Source organism: Carettochelys insculpta, chromosome 15 (genome assembly GCF_033958435.1).
Source record: "Carettochelys insculpta isolate YL-2023 chromosome 15, ASM3395843v1, whole genome shotgun sequence".
NCBI classification, from domain to species: domain Eukaryota; kingdom Metazoa; phylum Chordata; order Testudines; family Carettochelyidae; genus Carettochelys; species Carettochelys insculpta.
Window position 1 is genome coordinate 40,295,812 of NC_134151.1, and position 19,174 is coordinate 40,314,985.

General features: G+C 42.9%; 1 protein-coding gene across 1 annotated transcript in view; it reads left to right on the forward strand.

The window, feature by feature from the left end:
• KDM3B (lysine demethylase 3B) overlaps window positions 1–19,174 on the forward strand; it is a 173,944-nt gene that overhangs the window by 35,330 nt on the left and 119,440 nt on the right. Inside the window, exons 3-7 of the mRNA XM_075009330.1 lie at window positions 5,388–5,501; window positions 6,104–6,203; window positions 14,394–14,518; window positions 15,876–15,947; window positions 17,236–17,802. Coding sequence (XP_074865431.1) covers window positions 5,388–5,501; window positions 6,104–6,203; window positions 14,394–14,518; window positions 15,876–15,947; window positions 17,236–17,802 — 978 coding nt within the window. The remainder of the gene's footprint in view (window positions 1–5,387; window positions 5,502–6,103; window positions 6,204–14,393; window positions 14,519–15,875; window positions 15,948–17,235; window positions 17,803–19,174) is intronic.

Consider the following 19,174-nt stretch of genomic DNA (forward strand, 5'->3'; position numbering starts at 1 on the left):
TGGAAACCTTCCCTGCAACAAAGCCCGCTGCCAGCTTTGTCCACATATCTTCTCTGGAAATACCATCACTGGACCTTATCAGGTTACTCACAGAATCACAGGCACTTTCTCATGCTCCTCCACTAACATCATATATGCCATCATGTACCAACAATGCCCAGATACTTTTGTATATTGGACAGACTTCTAACTCCCTTAGACAAAGGGTTAATGGGCACAAAACAGACATCAAAACACTCCAGATCCACAAACCAGTTAGTCAACATTTTAATGGAACAGGGCATTCTATTAATGACCTAAAGGTATGTGTGTTACTGAAAAAGAATTTTCGCACCGGTCTTCAAAGGGAAGCAGCCGAGCTGGCTTTTATATTCAAATTTGGCACATTAACCCATGGTTTAAACCAGGACGGGAACTTTCTGAGTCACTATAGGGGCTCGTCTGCATACTTGGCTTAATCTAATTCTTGACCTGCCCCCCCCCCCACCCCTCCACTCTCTGATTTGCTTACCTTGATTATCTTTTTCTGATTTGTCCTCCTTGCTTACTGTTTGTGGTTCTCTGTGCCTTAAATATTGAGTCTGTTCTGGTCTGGCTATGGTCTGAAGAAGTGGGTCTGTCCCACGAAAGCTCACCAAATAAACTATTTTGCTAGTCTTTAAAGTGCTACTTGACTGCTTTTTGTTTCGATAGTGTATAGACTAGCACGGCTTCCTCTCTGTTGTTATCTCAACACAGGCATTCCACTTTCATGCACAATCAGTGTTACAAGGACTTCCAAATTACCTAGTATTTCAAGCATCTAGGCTTTGGCCTCCAGCATTCTTCTAATCTCATTACCGTGGGCACAATACTAGAAGCTCTAACTTTTTCCTTATTAAGCTAAATAAACCAGAGGCATATATGATATGTTACAGGACTACAATTAATAAGATTAACAAAAGTAATTAATAACAGTAACAAATTGCTAAACGTGTTAGTCTGTAACAATCTAGTGTTGTAATACCAAATTTAGAATATGGATGTAAAGAGAGTAAGGGTTTAAAATATGGATGTAGAGAGAACAAGGGTTTCTGCTCCAACACTTTCTGTACTGGGGGGGGCCCAAAACTGGACACAGTACTCCGGATATGGCCTCACCAGTGCTAAATAGAGGGGAACAAACACTTCTCTAGATCTGCTCAAAATGCTCCTTCTAATGCACCCCAATATGCCATTAGCCTTCATGGCTACAAGAGCATACTGTGTACTCATATCCAGCCTTTCATCCACCATAATCCTTTGGTCTCTTTCTGCTGTGCTGCTGCTTAGCCAGTCGGTCCCCAGCCTATAACAGTAATAATTTGAGTTCATTTTCGTTTTGAGCACACCTCAGGAGACATCCATTGTGTATGGACATTGCATCTCTAGCCATCTAATCGAGCCATCTGGCACTCAGGGTTCTTCTGATCTGAGTTTTCAGAGTTGCAGGAGAGCTGCAGCATGGACCCATAACGAAATTCTGGATCTCTATTCACTTTGTGGAGAGGAGCCAGTGCCGAGCAAACTTCTAGTCTGTGAGCAAAATGCAGACATTTATGAAAAGGTTTTGTGGGGGATGATCACAAAAGGTTATTCCTCAGACACTCCGCAATTCTGGGTGACAGTGAAGGAACTCCTGCAGAACTGTCAAAATTCATGAAGCCAACACATAATCTGGGTCATCTCCCAAGACATGCTGGTACTACGAACAGCTGGATGCCATTCTTGGGAGGGACCTAGCTGCAGTCCCCTGCCTTAACTGTGACTCTTCAGGAGGCCATACTCAGGACTCCAGTGGGAGCTGAGATGGGGAGCAGGAGGCAGAGGCCAATGGAGAGGACAGTCATCAGCAGGGACCCGATGAAGCTGATGCTGCCAGCCTGGGACTCTTCATCCTCAACCTCGAGCCAGTCCCTTCTTCATTGCCACCTGAACCTCTGGGGACCAGCTCTTCTGGTGAGTGTTTTTTTTAAGAATGCTACAAGCAGATTGTGGCTGGGCTAGGTATAGGTTTGTTTCTGTGGAGCACATGTTTAAACTGCTACAAGCAGATTGTGGGCCAGGCATGGTGGAGCTAGGCCCTCAGAACAGCTTATTAATATTTCTGGGAATGGAGCACTTACCCTTTTTGGAGATCTCCATGAAGTTCTCTGCCATGTACTTTTATTTTTCACATGAGGTTTTTGGCGAGGCCTGACTTATTGTGGCTTGCATCATAGCACACCTTGCCACTCCAGGCAACCAGAAAGTAATCTATCATCATGGCACCACACAGCATTTTGGCAAATTTTCCAGCCTTGTTGCTCACACAGTATGAGCATATTTTTTTTTTTCAGTCTTATTCTTAGGAGTCTGATGTCTCTTTTGGCAACCTAAAGAAGCATGGGAATTTTGAAATAGTTTTTTTTCGCACTGCTTCCTGGCCGTTTCAGTTTCTCAGGATCACCCTACTGTACCATGTAGCTGGTGGGCTCTCAGTCTCCCCCATTCGGCGTGGCTGGCAGCTTCTCCTGACCCTGTCCCCGCCGCCATGTGCTTTGCAGTTTAGAGTTTATATGGCTTTTATTTCAAACACCCTCCCTCACTCCCTTCTTAAGCCAGTAAGATCATACCATGTCCACAATGAAATGGTCTGGGTAAGTAATAGCTTCTGTTATGCAGAAGTTGATCCATTGCCATCCTTAAGAAGCCAAAAGTTGTTGGGGGGGGCGGGGGCGGTGATGTATTGATATTTCAAACAGAGACCCATTCATTCTATGGGTAAGAGCTCTGTGTCAATTATATCTAAATTTTGACCTTCACTCTTCAGCAGGGTGCTTCAGTGGTGGAGATAAGGTTGGCACGAGGAGGAGAAGGAAAAGATGCAAACAGGATCTTATCCTGCAGCAGCTTGAGGAGTCTGACAGCACAGCCATTGTTAACCAAAAGTTGACAGAGGAGTGGTTCCAGAGTGTCCTGCAGTACCGTAGGACTCCAGTGCAGGGAAGGAGGACTTGTCAGAGAGCAAACCAAGGTCCTGTGTTCCATACTGGAGCTGTAGAAGGATACCCAATGCAGGACTTATTATGCCGACTCCACACCTTGCTGTTTGGGTTCCCCTAGATATAGCTGAACCCCCCTCCCTGCATCCCTGTCAGGGTTCCCAAACGTTCAGGGGGGAGGGAGAGGGCAAGGACAGTCTCTCGCTCCACCCCTGTGCCTTCTCCCCACAGCAAAAGGCCATTCTGCTGCTCTTGACATCCCTTCTTTTTCCTGCACTTTAATCCTCCCACCATTAAATAAAAATATTCTTTTTATGAAAACCACAGTTTCACTTATCAGTTCAGATGGGGTGGGGTACATGCATTATTGTGGGGTGGGTGGGTAGCATGGTAGTTAAATGCAGCAAAATTACGTTGCTGTCTGCTCATTCATAAAACTGTTTTTCAAAGCCTCCCTGATTGCAGTTGCCTCTGTATGTGCATTGGTGAATGCCCTTGTGGCTGGCTGTGCATAAACCCTGCTCATGGCATCTGCCTCTGCAACCCAGGCTGGCATGAAAGTCTCCCCCCCACCCCTTGATTCACAAATATTATGTAGAATACAGTGTCCTGCAACCAAGGTTGGGGATGTTGGTTTTGGAAAGGTCCAATTGGGTCAAAAGGAACCTGAATCTGTTTTTTAAATGTCCAGAGACATATTCCACTGCCATTCTGCACTTGCTCAGTCTATAGCTGAAGCATTCCTGACTGCGGTCCCTGGTGCTTGTGTATGGCTTCATGAGGCAAGTGGGGAGAGGATAAGCAGAGTTTCCCAGTATCACTGTGTACATATTGATATCACCAATGTTGATTTTCTGGTCTGGGAAGAAAGGCCCATCCGGGAGCTTTCTGTCCAGACCTGAATTTCTAAAGATGCACGCATTGTGCACTTTTCCTGATCATGTCACGTTGATGTCAGTGAAATGACCCTGTGATCCACCAATGCCTGCAACATCATGGAGAAGTAGCCCTTGTGGTTTATGTATTCTGGGGCCATGATGGGGATGTTTGTTCTGTCTGTCACCCCACCATAGTTAGGAAACCCCATGCCAGTAAAACTGTCCAATAAATGCTTTATGTTTCCCAGGATCACAGTCTTCTGCATGAGCTGGTGACAGATTGCATTGGCTACCTGCATCACTGCAGCCCCCTCTGTAGATCTGCCCGCCCGAATTGGTTTGTCACTGACTGGAAGCTGTTGGGCATTGCAGGCTTCCAGAGTGATTGATACTTGCTTGTGAACTGTCAAAGCAGATCTCATTCTGACATTGCTGCACTTCAGAGCAGGGGCCAGCAAATCACAAAGTTCATGAAAGTGGCCTTGTGCATGCAGAAGTTTTTCATCCACTGGTGGTCATCCCAGACTTCCAAAACCACGTGGTCCCACCAGTTCATGCTGGTTTCATGTCTCCAGAAATGGTGCTCTACTGTAAGCCATGTATCCAGGGCAGCCAGCAGGTCTAAATTCCTGGTCTCTAGTTCTTCAGTTTCATCATCCAATGCATCCTCTTCCTCCAGATCCATCTCATCCTCCCACTGTTTTTATCTAAGTAAATTCTCCATGACAGTATGGGACGTAGCCGTAATGCTCTGTTGAAGGGTTAGAAGCAGCTGAGGATCCACGCAGTGGCATGAGCCAGGAGCAGGCTTTGGAAAACAGCTGGGAAAAAATGGCGTGAAATTGGCTGTTTGTTTTCCAGTGGGTGGGGGTGCTTTGCGTTCTGGGATGTTGACATCAGGTACCCACAAGCACTTCTGGCACAATTTTTTTTCCCATAAGCCATTGGCACAAAAACCCAGAATACCACGGGGAAAAAGGCAGGGTGGGATAGATACCCACAATACCTTGCTTATGTAGTCAAATATAGGTAAGGCAATGGACAAGTGGTAAGTCGACTTTCTGAACATTTATAGACAACTTCAAACTTATAAAATCTAGTATTACAGTAAATTTTATTAAATTTAACTTTATTTCGTAGTCTAGACATAGGCCTAGTATAATTCTGGTTCTTTATAAGGAAAGTTGACTGCTAGATGATTTGGAAAAAATGAAATGTTGTTTACCCATTTATTAAATTGTTGGCAGTGGCTCTGCCTTGTTTTGAAAATTCAGGCTCTGGGAAGTGCAAATAACTTTCCTTGGACTAATTTTGTCTGTCTTTGGAATTTATGCTGCATTTGTTTAAAAATTACTTATGTACAGTGTTAACTTCTTTGGTTACTAAAATATTTTATGAACTATTGGGTTATCCCCTATGAGATATGAATCCACTGCAGAAGGGTATTGGGTCTGAATGTGTACCCATTCTGTTTCTAGACCATTTATTCAAATTTTCTTCTTCACAGACCTTCACTCCTTTAGTAGATAAGTTGGGTTTAGGCTCTGTAGTTCCTGTGGAGTTTCTTCTGGACCGAGACCTGAGGTTCCTGTCTGATGCCACTGGATTAAGTCTGTTTCAGGTATTTGAAGAGGGGGAGGACTGGGGCTGTGGGGGAGCCTGGCGGGGCGGGGGGGGGCAGTAAACCCTTGCATTTAATGGACTTTTGGGAATAGCGGACAACCCTCCCCCATTAGTCCGTTAAATTGAGGGTTTACTATATAGACATACCCAGACAGAGTACAGATTCTACTTCATACCATGATTTTCAAGTTGATTCTTTTTCAAGATGTGTGGTGTTCCTCCTGGGTATTAAATTGATGGAGAGGGTGTGAAAACACAAGAATTGGCTGTGTCCTCTGACTCCATGCAGAACATCTTATGGTCTCAGTTCTTTCCCCATCCTTTGTTTTCGGAGCTGGTTGCTGAGTGCTGTATAGACCCTCCCCATCCAGAGGGAATTGTTGCTATGGAAGTTCTAAATCTGCTTGTGCCTAGTGATCTTGATTAGTTTCCTACCTTTTAAGGAAGCTTGCTCACTCTTGTTTTGGTTGAGGCCAGATAGTCTTCTCCTTCAGAGACTTCAGAATAGAGAGAGGCCAGAGAGTTGTGGCCACTAGTAATGTAACTACTGTGTTATCTCCTGGCTTTCTTGCATTCAGAACTTTTTCATGTCATTGACAGATGGGAACAGAGAGCCAAGTTCTGCAGGAGCAGTCTGCACTGAGAGACTCTGTCAATGCATTAATTAGCGACCAGAAACTTCAAGAAATATTTAGCAGAGGTAAGCTCAACTGGCTTGCAACTTGGGGAGCCTGCATTCTGCATTGGTTTGTGTTCAGGGGAGGAGTCCAAACAATGGATATTACTATTTGTTTTGGAAGTTCCACTCCATATAGTTAGTGTCTGTGTCTATACTTGCATTCCTCTTTCGAAAGAGGTATGCAAATGAGGTGCATATTTACATATCTGACACCTCATTTGCATATTCTAATTTTGAAATAGCTTCTTTTGAACGAAGAAAACCGGTGTAGACACTGCTCTTTTGAAAATAAGCTCCATCTTCAAAAGAATCCTTCTTCTCTTTTTTTATGGGAAGAAGAATTCTTTTGAAGATGGGGTTTACTTTCGAAAGAGCAGTGTCTACACTGGTTTTCTTCTTTCAAAAGAAGCTATTGTGAAATAAGAATATGCAAATGAGGTGTCAGATATGTAAATATGCACCTCATTTGTATAGCTCTTTAGGGAGAGGAGTACAAGTGTAGACATAGCAAATGTATCCAAAATTCTTTCAAAATAATTTATTAGATGATGAGCTTTCTTGGGGCAAGTGCATCTGCCTCATGAAAGCTCATCACCTATTAAATTATTTTGTTAATGTTCAAAGTGCTACATGACTGCTTTTTTGTTTTGTTAGGATGCAGACTAACATGATTACCTCTGTTACCTCAGAATTCTTTCTGAGAACAGTTTAATTATTGCTTTCTTGCAGTTAATTGGAAAGAGAGACTGCTGTTTAACTGGAATTGTTTGTAGTTATTATTCATTCACAATGCCTGTAGTTAAAGTTGCAAAACAGTTTCCGTTATGATCCAGCTTCATGTATTTGCAACGTCCCAAAATATCACCCTTTTAGCTGAAATTTAAAATGTTGTTCTGCCTGAAGGTAAATTCTTCTGAAAAATAAAACTTAATCCTTTAAGACTTCTGTGAGATCTCAAAGCTGAAAACCCCCTTATTTGCCATCTCAGATTCTAATGATGCCTTTTTAAGCATGACTGCATTATTCTTACTCATTATGGCATTCTCACCTCCTCCAATGGCTAGACCAAACAGAGGGTTGTGTCTGCCACCTGCTAACGGATCCTGCGTGTCTTAGCTTAGGCAGTAGAGGCTCACTATTTTCAATGCAGGGGCTGCAGAGTTTGAACCCTGCTACTGATGATCTTCTGGGCATCACATTACATTGGTAGGAACATAGTTTTTGGTGGGGACTAGCATGATTTAACAAATATATGAATGTTAGAGAGAAACGTCTCATGCGGGCTGGTTACTCTATTAACTGTCTAGTGTGGAATTTCTTGCCCTTTCTTCTGAAGCATTTGGTTATGGTCACTATCAGTGTCAGCGTACTGGAGTAGATGGACCTCAGTGATTTGATTTCATCTGGCAATTCCTGTGTTCCAAGATTTGGGAAAAACAGCACACTGGACATGTGCAGTAGAAAATTTCCTTACATCTGTAGAAGAATTGTGCATACATGTCCAGGTAATTAGGCATATTAGTTGGTTCTGGGAACTTGGCTTTTTTTTTTTTTGCTTACAGTTTGCGTTCAGACAGGATATAAATGAGGGTCCTTCTTCAAGTGGTAGCCTTATGGTTGTTCTGTTTCAGGTATGCATGTGCCTCATGATCTTTTACATAAGAATGGTTATCCTTGGTCAGATCAGAGGTCTGTCTAGCTTTCTGTCCTGTCCCGACAGTGGCTGATGTCAGGTGACCTTTTAATCAGAGACTTTTTGGTAACCCTGCTTATTTGGCCTGTGTATGTGCCCTACACATAATGGATCACCTCACTGTGGCTATATAGTTATGTGCAGGCAAACCATGTTCTATGCCTTCTCCCACCTTGGCATGAGATGGTGTTTCAGCAGAGCCTACTTTGAACGTACCTCATTAGTGGTTTTTTTCCCCTTGCTCTTATTTTAGTTTATTATTAGTTGGTTAGGGTTTTTTTCCGTCCCTCCGGAGAGCATACATCTAATTCTGTGGAGTATAAATGTTGCCCACCATACTAGAAGGTGGTTCTTTTGAGCAACAGGCATTCCAAGATGTCTGTTGCCTGGAGACAAAACATCTCCACAGCAGTGCCACCTCTGTCAGACACTTAAATCTAGGGCCAGGAAGAACCAAGAAATCAAATTGGGACTCCTGTGATGAAGTATTCACTCTGCCTGCTAACGACCCAAGCCAGGGAATCCCATGCTCTCCCATAGACCGGTTTCTGGGAAGCTGGTGCTCTTCTTGCCTCAGCATGACATTTTTGTAAGTCCCCAAAGAACTCATGAGTTTTTGTTTTCACACCCTTCTCTCAATTCTCTGATCATCAAGATGGTAAATGCGCATGAAAATCAGCACCATCTAAAGGAATGCCACACAACAGTGAACAAATGCCTTGAGCATAAGCCCTACTTGCAGTTCAGGATTTCCAACTATCAAGAGCTCTTGGCAAGGTAAAACCAAATCAACTACTATTGTAAGTTTTTATTTCCTTTTATTGAGTGCTTTTCAGTTTAGTAAAGTGAGCAATTTCAGGCAGTCATACTCGAGGTTCAGTGTCTGGAACAGAGCATCCTTACAGACTTCTCTAGATGCCTCTGACAATGCCCACTCTCCCTCTGTAGCAGGTATCATGCAAAGGGCTTCCTGGCTCCAGCTTTTGGGATTTCCCAAGAAGGTACAGTGTGTAGTTGTGGACTTTCCCTTTAATGGTTTGAATCTGTTTGCTGAAAATATGGATGTGTTTCTGAATGCACTGAAAGACTCCAGGGTGCCTCTGTGCTCTTTGGGAATTTACTCACTTGCAAATAGTAGGAGCTAAAAGTCCCAGACAGCTCAGAGGACTTGTCCTGCTTTGTTTTCTGGGTTTCAAAGATGATCTGAGCCCCTGAGAACATTCCACAGTAGGAGAGCAACCATCGCAGCTGGACTGACCTGGCAATCCTCACTGTGATTTAAACACTGGTTTTGATAGGCTGGTAAAGGGATTAAGTCATCCCCATCTTTTGTATTCTAGCTGTAATAGATCATATGATTTCCTTCTACTGGGGCAACTGCCTTTCCCATTTCCATCAAGAGTGGAAGCAAATCACTATGGCTAAAGCCAAGCAAATGGCCATTTTGAAGTTTACTAATGAAGCACTGAAATACATATTCAGCACCTCATTAGAATGCTGGCAAACGCAGCACTTCGAAATTGACACAGCTCACTGCTGTGCGGCTCATCCAGACGGGGATCCTTTTTGAAAGGACCCCAGAACTTCAAAATCCCCTTATTCCTATCTGCTGTTAGGAATAAGGGGATTTTGAAGTTGTTGGGGTCCTTTCAAAAAGGAGCCCTGTCTGGACGAGCTGTGCCAATTTCAAAGTGCTGCAGCTGCCAGCATTTTAATGAGGCACTGAATATTATTTCAGTGCTTCATTAGTAAACTTCAAATGGCATTTCAAAGTTTTGGGCTAGTGTAGACACAGCCTATGACAAATGGGTCTTGGAGACTATAGCAGGATACTTAACCAGTTTGCCTGCCTCCCTCCCAGATCCCCAGTCCCTTTTCCCATCTCTTTCCAGGAACCCCTCTCATGAACTCTTGTTAAGATAAGAAATTGTCCACCTTGTGAAAGTGGGACTGAAGGGAAAGGGTTGTATTCAAAATACTTCCTAGTCTCAAAGAACAGAGGGTGAAGGCTCCTCAGTAATTTTGTGAAGGTGCAAAAATTCAAAATGGTAACCCTTGCACCAATAATCCCTCTTTTGGAGCTATTAGTTAATTCTTGGCCCTTGATCTACAAGACATGTATTTCATATATATCTTCTCTGCCATAGGAGGGTTTCTTGTTTTTTACTATAGGCCAAGGTCACTTCCAGTATGGGGCACTCCTATTTGATCTCCTCTGTTCTCAAGGGTATCTTGCAGTGGTTGCCACCTATCTCCACAGGGAGATGGTAGCCACTGTTTCTCAAGCAAGGGCATCAGCTAAAGTTCCAGGGCTTTCCTCTACATGAGAGGGTTTTTCCAGCAAAACTGGGCTTTTGTCGCAAAAACCCCCAGAACATGTGTACACACATGTACTGTTTGACAGTTTGTCAACAAAACTTGACACATCCAGTGCAGTATTTTACCTCTCTGCACTCAGGTATAACACCTTTCTTAACAGTTTCCTGTCAACCAAACAGCCATGTAGATGCTCCAGGCCCCTTTTGTTGTTAGACAGGATTTCCGGTTCACTAGGCAGCCCTGTTTGCAGAGCTTCCAGTCAGGCATTCTGTCAGAGAGGGCCAGGCAGTCTGGCTTCTTTCTGTTGAAAGAGCTGATTGCTCTTGCAATCTGCTTTTATATGTAGACACAATCTGTTGTGGAAGTTCCTTCCGACAGTCACTTCTGTTGACAGATGCTTCTCATGCAGATGTAGCCCAGAAGTCTACTTTAACTCCTGAAGAAGGCTTAGAATTCACAGGGACATCCTTAGATAAGATAACCACCAAGGTCTACCTTCCAATGCACAGGTTTATGACATTATTAAACTTTTGCCACTACTGTCCAGGTCGGCCTTCAGATATCAGTGAGAAAGTGTGTTTGACTCTTGGGTCTTATGGGAACTTGTATCTTCATAGTAAGTTTTGTGAGATTGCATGTTTGCTCCCTCCATGGATGGCTCAGAACCATCTGGTTTCCAAACAGATAGTTTACACAAGTTTTAGTTCTCTCTTGTAGTGTCCCTAACGTACGTTTGCCAGAATGTGGGAATGGGCCAAATTGATTACCTGTTCTGTACATTCCCTCTGGGGCATCTGGCACTGGCCACTTTTAGAAGACAGGATTCTGGACAAGATAGATCATTCATCTGAACCAATGTGGCTGTCGTCATGTTCTTTGGTAAAGGACTCCCTTGATTGGTGGAAAGACTCCCACCAGGTCTGCACTGGTGTCCTGTTTAAGTAGCCACCTCCAGCAGTTACAGTAAGAAAGTGACAACCGACAAGACTCTATTGGGAAACACACCTGGACACTCATCATCTTTGTGGCAGGTGTTCTCCTAACAAGACCATGCTGTATACCAACGAAGACCTTCTCAGAAAACATTTCTCCCAGGATAATGAACGGAGTCTGATTGCTTGGACTCGTTCACATACTTCAGATTTGGGGTCTCTCAGAGGCAGGCCTCTTTGCCATGACCAAGTAAAAAGGTGCATTCATTTCTGTTTGAAAGGGGAGCTGGGCCAGTGCTCCTGGGGGACTGTTTCTCCTACTCTGGTCATTGGGACTGCTATATGTATTTTTCCCCCCAACACCTTTACTAGTGAAGGTGATGAAAAGGATAAGATAGGACAAGACCAGATCCCAACATGTCTGAGACCAACAATTTTCTTACAATGTGCTTCTGGCAGTTTGTCAAACAGTAACCCTCCAGACCATTCCCCATCTCTTTTCCTTCACTAGCCTAAGAGTTCATTTCATAACGTGGCTCATCAATTGTTTGCAGGGACAGAAATGACATGCTGTGTGCAAGAGGCACAAGTAGAGTTAAACAGTAGAAATTAGTTTGCCTGCAATACCTGTCCTTCAGAAATGCAAGGTTCAGCTGCTGGTGTGATCAGTGTCATCTCACCTGTTTTTTTCCTTACTGTCAAGTCTTTTGGATTAGCTCCTGGAACTAAAGAAGATGGGGTTATGTATAAGCCCTATCACGGTTTACTTGTCAGCTATAATAGCTTGTCATTCTCCGGTCAAAGATTTCTCACTGTTAACTCATGATATCACAATGAGGTTTATCAAAATTAAATTGCCCAGGGAGGCACTGCTATCTCCATAATTGGAGATTTTAAGAGCAGTTTAGATGCACATCTATCAGGGATGGTTTAAATGGTGCTTGGTCCTGCTATGAGTGCAGGGGACTGGACTTAACCTTTCACGGTTCCTTCCAGTTCTAGTATTCTGTGATTTTAAAAGTGTAGGAAAACGTTCCCCTCCAATCAAACAAGCTGTATCCATGTTGGATCTTAATTTTCCCCCACAGATGCCTTCCTTTAAGCCAGTGGTAATTTGTTCTCTACTGAACTTGTATATAAAGATTATCTTCTTTGTAGCCATTACATCTGCTCCAAGACTGGAAGTGTTAGGAATCCAAATTATACACCTTCCCTTCACAATGTTTTTCAAAGATAAGGTTTTGCTCTGCTCACACCCTTAACTCTTACATAAGGTTTCATCTGAATTCCATATTAAACAGGTCATTTATTTCTCATTTTTCCTTCCCTAAATAACATTTGACTAAGGAAGGTGCTGCACTATATATGTTTGATGACAAAATGGGTATTATACTCTTTTCTGCCAGATTGTGTCAGTTGCTGACAACTCTAAGGAGTTTACAGTTTTCTGTCCTTCACTCATGCATCATTCCTTATCATTACCAGCCTGTTGGGGTTGTAACCTTGCAACAAAGGAATGTCTGTGTCCTAATGGCATTTTTCCAGAAAGTTTACAACAATGAGATCTTTAGGGCTTGCCACTCGGGCTTCCATATACACTTCTTCAAAACACTGTGTGCTAATCCATGATTCCAGTTCAGATGCTGCTTTTTGAGTCTGTGGTGTTATCTACAACACTGAGTTCCTCACTCCTCCTGCTGAAGCTGCTTCTGGGTGGAGGGAGCACCTGAAGTGGAGCACCTACAGGGACAATTTTTAAAGGAGAGGTTACTCACCCTTTTAAATAACTGGATGATTTTTGGGGACAGAGGTTCTCCCTATACGTGTTCCACCACATTCCCTCCTTGCCCTGTACGTCAGCTTTGGGGAGAAGGAACTGATGGCAGTTCACCTGAGCATCACTCTGTAGCCTTGATGCAAACTTCAAGGATGTTTAAGGCACATGTATGGACCAAATGGGCTTTGCTATCAAAAGTCTGTGATCCAAGGTACATGGGGTGCATGAAATCTGAAGTGGATCACCAACGGGAGGGGACATCTTGAAGAACTCCAGTTACTGCACAGGATGAGGTGTCTTTTTTTTTTTTTTTTATAAATTGAAGGTGAGATTTCACAAGAAGGTCGCAGTAAAGTCACATGTTTGTTCATGATGTGTGTCTGTCTGGATTGACCAGAGCAAAAATGACTATTTAGGAGGAAATCAGAGTTGGCTTGTTTCTAGCTTTAGGTTGAGTTTCTAAGGCTGGGTTTTTCAGATCTTCTCAAAACATAATGTTACTTGTAAATTGGTCAAATTCAACATAACAATCATTGACACATGCACAAAGCCTCATGATTCTATTTTGATCATGTTCTTCCAATAGAACTGTGCTGAGATGATGTGTTTGTTGTGGGCAAAAGTTCTACAAAACCTGGTAATCTGTGTCCTTGCACAAGGAGATGAGTGCATTCAACTCTAACATGCATTACTGGCTGTATTGTGCACATATGTTCCCTAAAAGCTGTGTGGCCACTCAGCTGCATAGTTAGCATGGGCCAGGCATTCAAGACACCTGCTGAAGGAGGGGAAGAATGTCGTCACATCTCCAAGCTAGCCTTGACCTGGCCTCCAGCTTGCTGTGACTGGTGGAAGGAGAGCCTGAACCCAGTGCTTCTCCCTTGGCCTGACCTGGAACTGTAGCCTGGCCCTGGAGCTCCCCTACTGTAGCCCAGGCGGCTGTCCCCCAACTCCAACCCAACCCTGTCTGGAACCTACAAGGGAATGGATGCATATCCTGCTGGGAGAGGCGCCTTTCCCTTCCAGACCAGGTGCTGTTGGAAAGAGTGTGTGAGCTGGAGGAGTCCTCTCTCCTCATAGTAGCCTGGGAACACCTTTCCTCACCCCAAACCCTCATCCTCAACCCCATCCCAGAGCCTGCATCCACAGCTGGAGCCCTCCTCTTCCTCACCCTAACAGTCTATCCCAGCCCTGAGCCCTTCAACCCCAGCACCATGCAAGAGCCTGCACCACCGACTGGAATCCTCACACTTTTGCACCCCAGTCCTCTGCCCCAGGCCTTATCCCTCCATCGCACCAAGAACTCTTTGCCCCCACCCCTCCATATGAGTCTTATGTGCATTAAGCTGAAGACAGTGTGTTGCACATAAAAAAATTCGTTCTGCTGAGGGGTTGGGGAGACAAAAGAGGGAACACTGTTGCGAACCCTTAATGGTACAGTGCAAATAATTTGTCTGCAGGTATATTCAGTTGATCTGGCTTTTTTTCAGGTCCCTACAGTGTCCAAGGTCAAAGGGTTAAAGTGTACCAACCAGAGGATGAAAATAGCTGGCTCTGTGGTGTTGTGACCCGTCAAGATCCTGTCACTCGTCTTATGGAAGTGTCTGTGATTGAGGTGAAGTCCTGAAGCACTTTGTTTGGGCTTCTAAAACCTGAATTCTCTGCCTCACTTGGTGAACATTCCATTCTTCACAGTATTTTTTAATTTTGTTGTTTGTTGACTAATGTCTTCGAAAGATGTTTAATCACATGGTTCTTTATGGACAAGTCACTTTTCTTACCCCACAGGAATCAAGTTACAAAATAAACAATGCACACTTCAGTTTGGGGAAGGTGTGGAAAGATGCTTGGTGAGGACAAAATGTTGTAGGGAAATTGTATTGTAATTATTGTAGGAAGAGGTTGCAAAGGAGGAGAGGATATTGGTAGACACAGGAGGTTACTTTTCCATTATTGTCATATTATGGCCGTCAATGCTATCTTTCTTGGCTTCTTCCTCATACGGTGTACACATTCTGTGAAACAGGTGAACATGAAGGAGGCTGACTAGGTACTAGGGTACAAAATCTCACACTGAGACCCATCTTCTGAATATGTAGTTTTGGCTGAGCAGTAGTCCAGGCATCAGTTCTTTGTTTTCACAAACTCCCAATCAACACACCTGAGTGGTGGGTAGCATGGTGAGTCGTAATTGTCTACAGCATCAACAGTTGTGTATTCTTTGCTGTGAGATTTTTAAATCTTTCACAATAAGATCATTTGCATTCAGACTGAACTTTTTAATTTGTTTGGAGGCAGCGCTAATTCTGGACAGGTAGAGAATATTCTTTGCTTGAATTTTAGGGAATATGGTTTTCAGGAGGAGCTTCAGAACACTCCTTTTCAAGCCAATTCATTAGATCTCCTGATGGATGAACATTACTTAAGAGATAGGGAGTCCATTATCAGAAAAGATTCTTAATTGTTTCCATGTGTGAGAGCATGGTGACTCTGTTAAGTAAGGAAGTGATAATTTGGGTCAAAAAACAGTCACCTGACATTGATGATCTTACTGTTTCCAGTCTCCCTTTTCTTGGGAAGGAGGGGTGGTGTGTGGAGGTAAGCTAATAGAGAATGGGTGGCATAAACTGAAACATTTTGTAGCCGTTTAGAATGAAACAGAGAAAAGACAGAACTGGAAGGAAATGAAGTCAAATTGACAGAAGGGGACTTTGTGATAGAATTGTCTCATGTGGTGCTTGACAGGACAGATAAATAAATGGAGGCATAAAAATGACACCAAAGTAGCATTGAACCTGAGGGCTAGACAAGTTGAGAGAGGGTAGTGAAAGGGCATAGTGAAAGCAAAAACATATTGACAAATGAGGGAAAGGCGGGGCTGCATGATGTCTTATGTTCCTTGCTTTCTCTGAGCTGGTAATTTGAATGCTTTTTCTTCCTTGTTTTATTGCCACCCATCTCATAAAAATCAGACTGGTGAGATAAAGTCCGTGGATCCCCGACTGGTTCATGTCGTGATGGACAGTTCCGCTCCACCAAATGAGGTACTGTATTGTGTCATGTCTCTATATATGTAATCAGGAGCTTCAGAAAGTATCCTGTGATCACCTAGGAGGAAACAACTTAGAGGAATTCTGTTCACTGAGAACATTTGAGAAGTTCAGTGGAGGAGAGGAGGATTTTCTGTATATCTATTGTGCATAATAAAATAGTCAAAATATCCACCTAGTTTCCTGTAAAAGTCCATTTTTGTCAGCACAGGCTTGCTGTGAGTTTATTAAGTTTGGAATTACTCTAATTGAAGAGAAAATTGGGCTATTGGCGTCTAAAGCTACGTCTACACTTACTGGGAATGTTGATGGATGCTATGCAATTTTAGATACGCCAATTGTGTACCTAAAATCAATTTTGCAGCCGTTGACGTTGGTCACTGTCATCACTGCAGAGTGTTGACAGGAGTGCTCTTCCTGCCAACATTCCTTAATTCTTATGGCTCCCAAGGAGTTCCAGGTTTGACGTTGATTCTGGAATGTGACGTTGTGCGCGTGTGTGAAATGGTGCCCCAGAAGATTCAACCTAAGCATTTGATCTTCCACGGCTAGTGTAGACCTAGCCTAAGTGTGGTCTTGCTTCATTCTAATGTGGTGCATTGTGAAGGCTGTCCTATTTCAGGAAATATCTCTTCTTCTCACATGGTCAGAAAAGGGTCCTGGTTTGTCCTTTTGCAGCAGACTCGTTGTAATTTTGTGCTACATCAATCCTTCCCTAGCTGCAGTCTTTTCTGAAATTTGGGGCTGCTTTTTCTGTTGATTTGAAGTGCAGGATGCCTAGAGGATGTAAAAGTCAGAACTTCCAGTCTTAGACAAGTAACAAGGAAAAAGGTAGTCATACATTCCAGTGATATAAATACATCAGTATGCAAATATTTTAAAAATCAGTTTTACTTCCAAGATAATAAGCTTATAAGAGGAATTTCCCCTTTGTGTCTTACTGTTATCCTGTCTCGAATGTCCATTTTGTCAATGTACCACATCGTATGGCAACCTAGTCCAATTAATAAGTAAATGAGACTGTTTTGCTCTGGAGGACACAGTTCTAATGTACAGAAATAGAGGCAGGCCTCCGTGCATGCAATTTTATATATTAAAAAATTTACATTGCAGTATATGTCTAAAGTAGATCTTTGAGTTTAACATAGTGAAACAAATCCTTTATTCTAACAAATGAAATTTTTTCCATTAAGCGATGGGAAGAAACTGGAGCTTCTGGTTCTGTTCTAACAAGCGGGGTGACTCTTTGCCTGTTGTGACTACATAATTTTATTTATTCTAGGGTGGGGGACTAAAGGCTGCTAAATCTTCAAAAGGGAAAAAGAAAAGAGAGAATACAGAAGGAAAGGATGGGCGAAGGAGGAAAAATGCTTCAGACTCTGGGTGTGATCCTGCAACAAAGAAGCTAAAAGAGAGGAGTGAAGTGGATAGTAATGGGAGTGATGGAGGTGAGGCAAACAGGCCTCCTTGGAAAGGGAGTGAACCAGGGCTGGATACAAGGGCCAAGCAGCAGCCGCCTTTTGTTCCTCAGATTAATCGCAATATTCGCTTTGCTACTTACACCAAAGAGAATGGCCGAACTCTGGTGGTCCAGGATGAGCCAGTGTGTGGAGAAACACCTGTACCCTTCACTTCCTTTTCTTCAGCTTCTAGTCTGACATTGATGGTTGGAGCTGGATGTAGAGAGGGAGGAAAATCACTGGAACAGCTTGGCCAAGGCATGGCTTCTCCAGCAGCTGTTACTACAGCTGCTTTGACACCAACAACTGTGAGGATCTCTGATACTGGCATGTCAGCAGTTACTGGACAAGAGAAACAGAAAACAAGCTGGTCACAAGCTCAAGGAGAGGTAAGTTTCCTGCAGTCTAGAAGATTTCAAAGTACAACGAGATATGTTCCAAAGTTACTTCTAAAGAAACTTATTACAGTAAATTCCCGCCTTTGAGTTTGGCTTTACAGTTCTAGGTCATCTCACTCCCTCCTTTCCTTCCACTCCATAATGTGATACATTTTGACCCTGTGGAAATGAAAAAACAGTCAAGTAGTACTTTAATAACTAACAAAATAATATATTAGGTGATGAGCTTTTGTGGGACAGACCCACTTCTTCAGATCATAGCCTTACCAGAACAGACTCAATATATAAAGCACAGAGGCCAAAAATTGTTACCAAGGTTGGCAAATCAGAATTGTTAGAGGGACAGCAGGGGTGGGAGAGGGAAGGTAAGAGTTAGATAAAATATCCAAGTATGCAAAAGAGTCCTTATAAATGGGTCGGGTAATTGCTGTCCCTATTCAAATTACATGTTAATGTGTAGAATTTGAATATGAATGTTAATGCTGAGCATTCTCTCTGTAGACACAAACTTTCAGGTCTTTAACAGAACGACCCACTCCATTTAAAGTACTGGCTGACAGGTTTGTGTATTTGGAGTTTTTTTTGACAAGCCTTGTTTTTTCCTATAGACAACCTCCCAATCTTATGAGGATTCTCACTAGCAACCACAGGCTATACCACCATAATACTAATCCTGGAACTTTTCCTTGCAACATGCCCTGTTGCCAACTTTTTCCCCCATCTCTATTCTGGAGATACTGTCACTGGACTTAACCACGTTATTTACAGAATCATGGGCACATTCTCTTGTTCCTCAACTAACATCATATATGCCATCATGTGCCAGCAATGCCCACATCCATGTATAGGACAGACTGTAAACACTCTTTGACAAAGAATGGATGGACATAGAACAGACATCAAAAAACTCCAAATACACAAATCTGTCAACCAGCACTTTAATGGCTTTTAACTTTTAACTTCAACGTTTTGTAAAAGATCTGAAAGTTTGTGTTGTATTGAAAAGGTACTTTACCATCTACAAAGGGAATGCTCAGCACTAACATTCATATTCAAATTTGCCACATTAACATGTGGTTTGAATAGGGACAGAAATTACCTGACCCATTATAAGGACTCTTTTACATATGTTGATGTTTTATCTAACTCTTAACTCCCTCCCCCCAACATCATACCTCTGCCTTTCTGATTTGCCAACCTTGATAATATATAAAGCACAGAGGTCCTCAGAACTGTGATCTAGAAGCTGAATGTCATTTACATGGATGGTTAAGAAGGTGAATGATGAATATATATATGATGAATAGTATCCTCTTCTTTAATGTGCAATCAACCTGAAAAAATATCTGAAATGTTACTTGAT